At 37.2% G+C, this 13,271-nt stretch overlaps 1 protein-coding gene across 1 annotated transcript in view; it reads right to left on the reverse strand.

The window, feature by feature from the left end:
- Positions 1 to 13,271, reverse strand: part of ACADSB (acyl-CoA dehydrogenase short/branched chain) — a gene marked incomplete in the record, with an annotated part of 895,069 nt that overhangs the window by 646,737 nt on the left and 235,061 nt on the right. The window contains 1 exon segment of the mRNA XM_044056031.1: positions 11,976 to 12,146. Coding sequence (XP_043911966.1) covers positions 11,976 to 12,146 — 171 coding nt within the window.

A 13,271-nucleotide genomic window follows, 5' to 3' on the forward strand; every position in this document is an offset into this window, starting at 1 on the left:
TCTTCCAGCTGGAAGGAACATAGTGTTCCAGAATGGAGCAGTTGATTAGAATTGCAATGGGATAAGCAACAGCAATTTTTAGGAAAAATGTGGGTAGATTACCAGCTGCAAGAGATGTGGGTTTAAGTTTGGACAGAAATTTTTATGCTGAGAATTTGAACAGGTTTGATGTACAAGAAGTTGCTATCACTGTCAGTTGAAGCAGGGATAGATAGTAGGTGGTGTACAGAAATAAGAATTAGCAATAGCCTGAATGGAATTAGTGAAGAAAGTGTTGAATTGTGTAGCAATGCTATCAGAGTTAAAGGATGCTGAGGGGATAAGAGTAGAAGATTTTCTACGTTGAAGAAGTTTACAAATGACCAGAATTTCTTGGGAATGTTATAGTGATGGTTCGGAATGGAAGTAAAGCATGACTTCCTGTCCAATTTTATTTGGGACAGCTTTATTATGAAGATGTTTATAAATATCAAGGTCAGACTGTTTGTTAGTGGAATGCCAGAGACGCCAAGCTTTATCCCTTTCTTAAGAAGATTTTGGTATCTTGTGTTAGCCACAGTGTGTAATTATATTTTAGTCCATTAGTTCTGAATGGGGCTAGTCTGTTCAGGATATCTAGGAAGGTGAAATTAAAACAGTCAATTGCAGTGTTAAGGACAAGAGTTTTGAGGGGTGACCAGTCAAAGTGGTGCAAAAGGGAAAGAAAAGTTTGAGTACTAAAGGTTTTTTTTTATACTTTGAATAAGGTGGAAAGAAGACTGTCTAGGGGAGATAAAGATGGTATCTGAGCATGCAAGTGGAAAGGTGATCGCCAATTCCATCTGGGTGGCACCCTGATTGGAAGGATAGTGCAGGTCTATTTGTGATGATCCAGTCCAGAATAGAGATCCTACTAGTGAATTTATCTATTCTAGTAGCTGTCTGTATAAGCTGAGAAAAGCTATGCAATTTAATGAAGTTTAAAGGAATATCAGAGTTATAAGAGAGCCAGTTAGTATACAGGTCACCCCCATGACAGTTTCTTGAGAGAAATTCAGGGAAGTCTAGTGTAGGAAATCTTCAATAGTATTAAGGTTAGAACCGGGGGAGATTGTAAATAGCAATTATAATTAGATACTTGTGCGAGCAACATGTGATATAGGTTCAAATGGATATAACAAGAAACAACTGCATAAAATTGCCATGTGCCAAACATTAGTGCATGGATGTAACACAAAAGCTGAAACTAGACATTTAAAAAAAGCTGTTCTACATAACAGGTGGGAGTAATAAGTTCTGAGTATAATGACACTTTCCATATTATCTTTAAATGTGAACAGTCTCGCAGATATATACAAAAAAGAAAGAGCAATGAACCATATTAAAAATGCAGAGTGAAAAAGCTATGCTACAGCAGACACATTTGGAAAGAACTGAGCATGCAAATTTGATAAAGAAAGGATTTCAGGACAGCTATTCAGCAGAATATCTGGGACAAAGGAAAAAGGGGAGTACTTACATCAATTGCAAGAGGAGCTCCAATAGTGATAGAAAAGGGAAAAAAGACAACAATGACTGATTTGTAGCACTAGGGGCTACTGGCAAGGGAGGGAGATTATGCTGGCATGTATTTATATTCCACCTAAAACTGCTACAGTGGGGCTTAAGAAAATTCTGGGAGAAATAATCAGCTTTCACAAGGGAATATTCCTTAGAGGTGGGGACTGAAATGTGATTTGCAACAGTGAAGATGTACCTGGGTGGCCCACAAGAGAAAATGTAACAAAATAGAGTAGACTTTTTGAAGAAATTTATGAAAATACTTGCTATGGAAGATGTGAATTCAGCAGAAGTTTGGAGAGAATTCACATATTCCCCAAGGTACAAAATCTGGGTTAGTTTAGACAGAAATTACATATCACAGAACACATGCACTGAATTGAAAGTATCGATACATATCCAATAACAACTAAAATAAAAATGCAGAGTAATGAAATAAAAAATGAGACACTTGTACTTCCACACCTACCCGTTAAAAGAGAGGAATTTAAGGAATGGGTAGTGGAAATTATACCAGATTTATTAGAGATGGCAGAGATTTCTTCTGAAAATATAGCTAGGAAGTGGAATAAAATTAATGTGGATTTTAAAAATAAGATAAAAATAAAAGAAAAAGAGATATGATTAAGGAATAACAAAAAATATCTACAGGGACTGAAAGTATTGCAGAATAGATGGAATCTCACAGAACAAGAAGAGGTGCAAATGCAGAGTTCTGAAGAGGAAAATAAAGGACTACCTCAATAAAATGCATGAGTTTAGAAACATTGTTATTAAGCAATTGTTGCAGGATAACCCAAGTGTGATGACTGGAGCTGTATGCATGATGAACATCAAGGAAAATAACCAGAAATCCTATAGAGGTATTAGGAATATTTCAAAAATTTTAGGAAAATCTGTATAAAGCAGAGAAATGGGGAAATCAAGAAAAAGTATGAATGGAAATGCTTATGGAAGAATTAAATACAACAAGGTTAGAGGTAGACAAGGCTCAATTATTACAGTTAGGATAGGAGAAGAGAGGAGATAAAAATGGTGATGTATAACCAATTTCAAGCATAGTCCCCAGGAATAGATGATATTCTTGTAGAAGTATGGAAGCCAGGAGAGAAGAAAGTGATAAAGATCTGGAAAATTTTGCTTAACAGTATTTTTAAAATGAGGAGAAGCACCAACATTCTATAAGAAAGCAGTGGGGGGTGTAATAACTAATGATGGTAAAGACCCATCAGATCCGGCTTCATATAGGCCCATTTCAATTCTAAACCATGACTATAAATTGTTTATGTTTGCACTGGCTAAAAGAATGGAAATGTGATGCCAAAATTGATAGCTATGGATCAATGTGGTTTTGTGGAGAGGAGGCAAACATTTGACAACATTAATAGAACAATGATGATTCAGAGGGAAACAGAATGTAAGAAAATACCACTGTTGTTGGTACGTCTTGATGCAGAGAAAGTATTTAACAGAGTAAGATGGGATTTTAGGAGCAGAACAATGAAGCATTTGATTAGGAGGATATCTGATGGCTCAGGAGTGAAAAATTAAAGTGTGGGGCGGTCCACTCTGATAGGTTTTGCTTGAGCAGAGGAACCAGGAGGAACCAGACATGGGTGTCCTCTTTTCCCCTTATTATATGCTTCATATTTAGAACCACTGGCAAAGAAAATAAGGGACTCAGAAATTTAAGGATGTATGGTAGTCAAGAAAAGTTGGCTTTATTTGCAGATGATACTATTTTATACCTGATAAAAATAGAAAAGGACATTTCAGTGCTGTGGAACATTCTGAGACAGTTTCAAGTCTTTTTGGGATACAAAGTTAATGAAGATACAACAAAGGCAATAGCTATAAACTATGTTCACACACAAAAATTAGTTCAGCAGTACCCATATTTATGGGGACATGATGAAATGAAGTACTTAGGGGTATGGATTAAAAGGGATTCTGTAATGGCAGCTAAGGATATGTGGGAAGAGGCTAAACAAAAGATAATACAAAAACTGAGAAGATGGAAGCTCTGTTTCATGTAATATGGATAGCAAGATATAAATCAGTGAAAATGTTTTAGTCCCATTAGTTTTATACACAGCTCTGGCATATACATTTTTTTTTTATCAACCAGAGAAGAAGTTATGGACTGCAATTAATAAAGAGTTGAAGGAGTTTATATGGGAGGAAAGTGGGCAAGAGTCAAGTGGGATAAGTTGAGCCTTCCATTAGCACAAGGTGGTTTGGGATTTCCTGATTTGAAGGGGTATTTCAGAGCTACACGGTTAAGGTTCCTATAGATAGCACAAGTAGAAACCAATGATTCAAAGTTGAAAGGGATGATGATGAAACCAGGAGATGTCAAAAAATAAACAGAATGGGATTTTAGATGCAGATGCTTAAGAAAATTAACAATAACCATACAGAATATTTTATCTAGCATATATCATGGACAGAAGCAGGTCAAAATTAAAAAAAAAACAATAGCCGTGTGCACAAGACTCAGGATAAAAAAGTGCCCAATCCTGGTAGCCGCACTGGTGCCAGGACTGGAAAAAATGACAGTGTAGAATCCTCATAATACAGAAACATTCCTACAATGGGACTAGGCCAGGCCCATGGGGAGGACTGCCCCCATACTGTAGAAAGTAGTAGCAGTCCACAAAAATCACAAAAACTGATAGGCCAAAGAAGAGCCATAAAGACGACAGAGTGGACTATTGAGGATAATAAAGAAATTATATTCGGCTATTATTATGCAAAAAGCCCAGAATCTCCACACAGTCATTACTGGGCACATTCCGAGTGCTGCAAAGAGCACTTTTGGCTGACATCAAAGATTGAAACAATATGAATTCTGTGAACTTTAATCGTACTTTGACTTAGGAATGGGGTCTACTCCCATCAATGGTAATAGAAACCCAAAAGACTTGGAGAATTAAAAAGGGTCAAACAATGTTATATTCATAAAGTAGCAGCAAGTATTTTAAGAACCAAGCCAGCACAGGGATGGAAAAAGAAAATTCAGCCGATAGGGATGACTGCAATTAGGGGTACACAGAATAAGCAAGAATGGGCTGGAATTTACTGGAGAAAACTGGAAAAGGTTCAAAGGTACTGGCAGCAAATTATTAGAGAGAGAAAGGTAACAGAACAGGAAGAGGCCACAAATTTATTTGGACTGCAGACTAGAGATTACCTTCGTTATCAAGGACGGATATCAGACTTTAGGCAAGGAGAAAGGAATAAGGTGATTCTAAGTGAAAGACCAGCACTGGTACAGTTTTTAGTAGATTCTAGAATAGAAGCTGCTGTTAAAAAAGTGGTAATTAGTAGGACACACAATATTGCATGATAACTACAGGAATCAATCACAGGAGGTTAGAAAGGATTGGAAAGAGAGACTGGATAAGCAATTCACAAAGAAACAATGGGAGATACATGTATGGCTCCAAAACATGTAACAAGTCTACAAGATTTAGGATTTTGCTTGGAAGTGTATACATAGTTACTTTTATACCCCAAGCAAACTTCAAAGTATTTTTCCTCAGGTAGAGGTGCTATTGGAAAAAAAGAGGTAATTGGAAACATACTTTTTCAGATTATTATGAGTCTGCAGATTTAAAAAATTCCCTGCACAGTACCCTATCAGAAATACTAGGTGAACAAACTGGTGTTACTAAGGAAATTATTTTTGAGCTGTGATACAGAATTGGAATTGCCTAGACATAGTAAGGCCTTGCTGAGTTTACATCTGGTGGCTGCCAAAAAAGCAATTACTAGAAAATCAAAATCCAAACTACACTAGAAGTGGTGAATATAGTAACAGAGGTAAAACAACTGGACATGGGATCTTTAACAAAAGGTAGGAGCAAATTACAAAGAAAGAAAATTGGGAATTTTGGGAACAATGCATTCAGAATAATGTTCTGGAGGAGGAATACGGTTTAAGGGAAGGCAGGAACTGAAGGAGCTATATAATGTTTGACTGACAATGACTGGATAGATTGCAAGTGATGTATAATATTTGCAACTGAAATATGTCAATATGGTTTGTTTTCATTTATATAAATGTAGGATTGCCTAAGTCATGAATGACAATTTAATAAAGATGTTTCTTCTCAAAAAAAAAAGTTAGTTGGTGAGGAAACTTGAGCCAGTTAACTTTTTTTAGTGCTAAACAGTGGTGTGTCTGGTAAGGTTTGTAGCAAGCTAATCTGGCAACTGTTACAGCACTGTTTAACTTTAGAACTAAGGCATACAGGTTGGTCATGACAGGGGCTTCATATAGCAGAGTGGTTAAGAGGCAAGTAGTAACTAGAGTTACCTTGGCAAATTCTATAAAGAATTTCTTTACTCTACATAGGGTGCCTAGTTTTTGATGGGTTTTCTTGATGCTGTTATGGATTAAACAAATAAATAAAGAAGTTTGATGTGACAATGTATCATAGACTAAATCTAAGGCTATATTTTTGGGAGAACACATGAAGTTACCCAGGTCTACTTTTAGTCCAAAATCAGGAAATCAAATACATATTCAGGAGATGGATGCAAAAGTAAACTTGACCAAAACAAGAAAGATAATAACCTTAGACTGTCTTAGAAGTCTTTTATTAAAAGAGAAGATCCTTGTCAAGAAATTGCTGAGAAGGACTGGGTGTGCCATAAGCACTATAGGCAAGTCTAAATAAAAACGCATGCTCTTTTTTCATGCCAAACCCCATGGCAAAATGGAAAGAAGCCTTGACAAAACCCAGCCAACATGCATTCAGGGGGATGAATAGGCTGATAAGATACTCTTGAGGGGGAACAAATAGGCCAATGGGCTCTCAAATCATCTGGGTATGCCTGGAGCTTGCCCGGGAAAGGTAAACATGAGTCAATGGAGTGTAAAAAAGGGAAAAGACTGGGCGAATCCCATGGACGTTTGCAAATTTTGACAGCTCCCACATTTTGACTAATGATCCTGGATCCCCTATTACTGACTCAGTTTGTTCTACCATGGATATGAGAGCTTTACCAGCCCATTCATTCCATTCCTCTCAGGAAGAGAGTTGGACACTGGGAGTGGTGTCATCATCGATGGTGGGATTGGATTTTTCCTTTTATTAAGCTTTAATATACCCTGCCATAGCTGTGACTTTGCTATGTGCAGTGGGAAAACCTTTAGCTATGTTACTGAATTCTTCAGCAGTCAGTACCCTCAGCTCAGTAAAAAGATCTGACTGAACTGGTGCATCAAGGAAAGTCAAGAAGGGCAAAGAGAAACAGGAAAAAATATGAATGTGAAACTTTATAGCTTCTGTTAAAGATAATAATTAGTACAGTTAACACAAAGACCATCAGAAACCTTTGCATCGCAAACTAACAATACAAAACTGAGTGATCCTTGGTTGCCAACAATCTAGATTGGTCAAGAAATGGCTAACATGACAAGAGATTGCTACATTACCAAGTACCACTGTTGATCTAGTTCTGAACTTGAAATCTCTGTATGTCGTACAGTCAACAGAAAAGCATTCTAGTCCTCAAAAATTTGGATTACTCGGCTCATAAAATGCAGTACTCCCTTCTTTGCAAGACTGCAATCCCGAAGTGCTAAAGAAATAATGTACATCTAGCATTTCATCTGTTTTGGTGTATCCTTACCATCCCAGCAGCAGAAATTACGGGCATAAGAATATACAAATTACTCAGGAGAACACACCCAAGGAAGACCTGCATGCATGCACTACCATTAAAAACTGTTAAAGATAAAAGCATCAACAAAACAAGAATGGTTTAAGGGATATGAGAAATAGATGTTTTTGTGACGTATCTTCAAAGTCATAAGCGACAAGTATAAAGACATTGACCGAAATATGTATCGCTGAGCAAAAGTGGCAGTTATAAACTATAAGACACCAAACGTTAAGAAAAAATGCTCTGGAGACAATGTAGTCTTTATTAAAAAAGAGGTTTCTCGTGTTTTCCAACATTCAAGAATAGCAGAGAGTTTGATTCTTCAATTATGACAAATTACCAGACTGTAGTCTTGCTGAATATTTTTGTACATTTTATGAATTTTAACTGAGGAAGGTGCAATTTTTCTACCTAGGGGCAAATCTCTAAAAAGAGGGCAGAGAGAGAGAGACCAACTATATATGTGTTTGTGTGTGAAAAAATCTTGTGATCCACTGACAACCGAGGCAAATTAGATACTTTTAGTATTTTTATTATTTCAGCAACTACTACTTTATTGCACTTTTCCTTTCTGTAAACATTTTAAATAAATGTATTTTGACAAAATTATAAATATCTCTTGGATATAATAATCATACAAAAGTTCCTGCAGACTCATTCATGTTACACTGAAACAAGATCCAGGAATAACATCTGCAGTATTATATAAATACACACACATATACACACACACACACACACACACACACACACACACACACACACACACACACACACATCAGCTGCAGCTGTCCTTAACCAATGTTTTCATATGTCTAATTTGGTAAATTATTTCAACTGTAGATGTTTCGGTATTATTTTTTAAAGACTGTACATTTATTGTTTTTAAAGTATGTTTTTGTAATACTTTGGAGCACATTTCCCAAGCTTTTGCTGAAAATGGGTACTTACCCAGTCAGACTTTCCCAATAATCAAATGTCAACGTACAAATAAATATCAATTTGCCTTTGAAAAGCCTGGCAAAACAGTTAATTAAACACACGGGGCCCGATTCCAGACGTCGTGCTCTCAGTGTAAGTGACATATACTGGCAGCAGGAACGAACAGGTTTTTGGAATCTGTCCCCCAGTGTAAGCCTGTTTATAGATACGCCTTGCACTGAAATAAGTCACTTACCCCAAGAACAAGTCTTTCGAAATCAGAACAGACTTATACTGAGGAACTCTTTTGGAATCTGGCCCATCATCTCCAGAAATGACTTCCAAAGACTACTATGTTCAGCCTTATGTTTTATAGTATCACTTGAATTCCCTTAGCAAGAAAGTGATCTTGTCTCTTAACATCACTTTTATGTAAAGCAAAACATTTTCAGAATTAAAATTGTTTAAACATTTAACACTTCATTTTTAAACTTGTATCCTTTGACAATGACTAATTCTGAGAAATTAAATTCCCTGTGGGTGTGCTACAGTTTTTTCTTTGTACTCAGTGTGTTTGCGGACATTGACTTTAATTGGCTGGGCTGTGATTCACAATCTACTTAGCTTTGACATCAAACAGGATCCTACTACACCTAAAAAGTGACTATTTACTTTTTTTTGCCATAAAATAGAATGTGATACAGCTGATTTTAAAGAACTTTGTGCAGTAGGGGATTTTTTTTTTTTTTTTGCTTTTAGGACGGGTTTAGTGAGTAATCAAGTGACAGAAGAGTTACCACATTTTCCTGGGCAAAATCTGCTACTAGCCACAGGAGCAGTATGTTTTAAACTGACTTCTAGGTATTAGTTTGTTTAAACTCTGTGTTGGCTGATGTTGACAAACCACCTGGCTGGGACATGACTACACATGCACACCTGAGGACACCTATTTGGCTTTAACCTCAAACCAGATCCCACTACACTTGGGACGTGATTAATTTCTGTTTTCTGCCTTAAATCTGCATGTGCTACAGCTAATTTTAATAACACTGTACTGTTTTATACTGTGGTGATTTTTTTTATTTAAAACTGTTTTAGGAAAAATCTCCCAGTGACAGAAGAGGTACTGCTATTGTTCTGGGTGAAATTAATAATGTGTTTGCTGCTAAATGTGGATACAGAGCATTTGTATTGAGAATCCTTCCCAAAAGCTGAACAAAAATCTTTTCCTTTTTCCCCTATGTTTCTACAGTTTTCAAGAATGGCCAGAACCTGAATCTGAAAAATATGGTGACAACTTTGGAAAATAAGAAACACAAGACAAACCAGAAAGATGTTTGTGCTTTCTGTGGTGTGCACTACCAAAGTGCACACTTCCTACTGCAGATCTATTATGAACAACCCGCAATGGAGAAGGTCATTACTTTTGTAGCACCTACAGGATGACAGGCTTCTAGTACCTTGAGGATGAATTGTCTTAAAATGGATCTAAGTAGAGAGAATCTTTTAACTTGGGTACCGAAAAGACCAAAGGGATATTACGATTGCTATAAGTAGCTATGCAAGTAAAATGTATTCCATTCTGCAAAGCAGATGGAGTGTGTACATTACATACACGCCATTCTAAAACACTGAGGAAAGGAAAACCTCTAGCAGCTAAGAGTTTTTTGTTTTTTTAAGTCTTACACTTGGGTCAATTCAGCTTTAATGCCAGCAATATCACTGGCATGGTGATGGACACCAGCTATCATGCACATCCAGCTGATTTAGTCTCATCTCATGGAAACATCACACTGATGTTAATGACATCCACCCTTCTAAATCCACTGTAATGATCACTAGCCAAGTGCTAAGGAATGGGCTTGTTGCACATCAGCAAGCATAGTTCAACAATAGACTAGACATGGTATTAAACAGATGTAGCTTCTGAAAAGGGCACTGGCAAGCACTTCTCCAAAAACTTTAGTAAATGACAAAACAACAATGTAACACAAAAAAAAACAAAAAAAAAAAAACAAAAATAAAACATAAGTATTTTGAGGGTGCACAGACAAGAAAATACTGCAAATTATACAATGTCTGGCTGGTAACATGGTAAAATGAGCACGCTGATTGGACAGCCCAACCAGCTTGCCCGTTGAGAATATACAACGGAAAAAGGTCCAGTCTCCCGGACTTTTTTCCATTGATATATTCTTTCATTTTAAGGGGTCAAAAAAAAAAAAAAAAAAAAAAAGCGTAGCAACGGAGATCTTCTTTTCTCCGTTGCTTACTTTCCCGAACACTGATGTACTGGCTATGCATGGCAACGCAAGTTCCAAACGCATGCGCAGTACATCAGCAATGGCAAAGCGGAGCTGCCCAGCAGTGGAAGGACAGCACGGCACCATTATACAAGGACATTGTTTAAGAAAAGTAAGTATTTTTTTTCTTAAATAATGTCATTGTATAATAGCAATAACCCACTTCTGGTTGTGGGTAATGCTGGATATACCCATGGTTGTCTTTGTTTGGTCACTCGGGCCTCGACCTTGTGACCAAACCACAACAACCGTGGGTAATTCCAGCATTACCCACAACCAGGCATGGGTTATTGCTTAATTATACAATGACTGGCCAGTAACATTGTAAAACGAGCATGCTGGCTGGCCATCCCAACCAGCATGCCTGTTGAGAATACACAACAGAAAAAGGTTTGGTCCCCCGGACTTTTTTCTGTTGATATATTCTTTCATTTTAATTTCGGGCTTCGCCCTCATGACCAAACCACGCCAACCGTGGGTAAATCCAGCATTACCCACACCCAGGCATGTGTTATTGCTTAAATCTACAATGATAAAGTACCTGCATGGACATAGGGTTACTGGGCAGCAGACTGTAAAGTGTTCCCTATGTAAGGGATGGTTGTACGCAATTTATGCCACCAATACTAGCATTAGTGTGAGCAATGCAGTTCAGAAAGTTTTAAAAAAGTGTTCATTATCTATTCCTTGTAATATTTCTAATTTCCATCGCATATGAGCACTAAATGTTATGACTGATGCCACAAAAAGTACATTTCTCCACTGTATTACAGATCTTAAAAGCCTGCATAAAATCAGTATGCTGAATGGTGCCAATGGAAGTGGCTGGGGTGCTATAATGCTACATCAGTATCATCAGACGTATACTGTGCAAGTAATAGAAATAAGTTTAACTGTCTGATTGTCAGCTGACTCTAAACTGAATTCTCACCTCTTTCATACTTTGCAATTGTCTTGCATACGTACTGCGCATCATCCGTCTGCTTGATAAACAGAGTAACAGATGAGTGATTAAGATTACTTGAATCAATATCAATATATCTTGTCAGCCTGCAGGGAATTAAAACATATTCTGAGCCAGTATAACCTAAAAGAGTGCTGTTAATTAGAAGAATTGAGTGTAATCCTCCCTCACAAAGCATGTGGAGAGAAATAATACTCAGATGTTAGTACATTCCTGTCAGAGATGAAAATGTCAGCAATCTCTGTGCTGACCTCACACACTCCCATCCCGCCTAATATGTCTTTTCTCGATTTAATTTCTCCAAGACTTTTGGGTTTTTAGTACCATGACAGGAATGGACCCCATTCCTAAGTCCAAGTATAACTAAAGCTTATTAAATTAGTATTGCTTCAATGTTTCCTGTCTGATGTTGTCTCTACATCTGCAAGTACAGTAATAATTTTCTTTTACTTAACTCTTTGCTGGCAGTTTACAACAGTCTGAATGAAAGACGGCAACAATGTAAGCTGTAACATGCTGTAATGTTTTACCTATTACGCTTCACAGAAAAAAAAAAGCTATCTGATACTTACAGCAGAAACATTAGCATTTGCCATTACTAGGAATACTCCAGCTTGTTCAGCATGGGTAATCCACATCTTCGTTCCATTTATTATATAATAATCCTTTATTTTTTCAGCAGTTGTTTTTAAGGCAAAGGCATCACTTCCCGATCCAGCTTCAGACAGGCAAAAACTACCAACCTACAGTTAAAAAAACAGAGAGATTAGATGTTCCAGGGAGAGATAATACACCTACCTGCAAATCATACACAATGTATTCCTTCCTATGTTCATCTATAAGAAATTCTACTTCATAAATAAAGGTACATTAAGGCATAATACCAATGTTTTATTTTTTATTGACTAATAGCTCATTATTGACATCAGGAGCAGTGCTTTAAATAAAAAGCATCTAAGCAGGGCATGGGTAATATATGCCTGGTTATTCGAAAACAGCTGAGGACAGCACAAGACATAAGGCTTACAATGCATTATATAATGACTCCGCATCAATGACATGCAATGATTTTCTGCTATGTGTGATGTATACCTCTCAGCTGCCCAAATTTTACAAACTGTTCTTGATTTTGCCTCATATTTTTGCCCTGTTCCTTATAAAATGTTTGATTTTCTACTAAATTATCGAGGATTACAGCAAGTCAATAATGCCAAACAGTGGAACTTCATACTGCTCAGAAAATGCATGTCGATGCAAATTCTGTTGTACTACTAACTCCGTAGGTGAATTAGAACAATGTTTACAAATGGACAAAGATTTTGGAACACTGTCATAATCTCTTGGCTGAGCTTACTATATCCAGGATGCACCACTACCAGTCCCCAGATCTAGTTTATATAACATCGCCAGATGAAACAAGATAAAACAGTAAAACTCAAAACCGTTCAATCTTCCTGATCTCAAGGCAGATGGATCCCAAACATCTGAAGTTATGGTGGTACATAATAACTAAAAGATGTGATCTATTTGTGATGGTTTGACCCAAATTTATTATCTGAGAAGGACACAAAACACTGGTCTGACTACGTTGCTGAGTCCTGTCTTTGTTGGAGACAGAACTAGAACAGACCTTTGGGACACTTTAATAGTAGAGACAGAAGATCCTTGATTAAACAGGGATGTTAAGATTTTCAAACCTCTGGGACAGGAGGTCGCAGCACGGCGTCCCCCATCTCCTGAAAACCTGAGCTGCCGATCTGGTCCCTCCTTGTTTGTTCAGATACCAGACCACCCGACATGTGTGTGTGTGGATGGCGATGATGATTGGAAGAAAAGAAACCTGTGGTAAGGCCTGTGATGCTGAGATC

Source organism: Protopterus annectens, chromosome 14.part0 (assembly GCF_019279795.1).
Source record: "Protopterus annectens isolate FY-2018-M chromosome 14.part0, PAN1.0, whole genome shotgun sequence".
In the NCBI taxonomy this organism is placed as follows: domain Eukaryota; kingdom Metazoa; phylum Chordata; order Ceratodontiformes; family Protopteridae; genus Protopterus; species Protopterus annectens.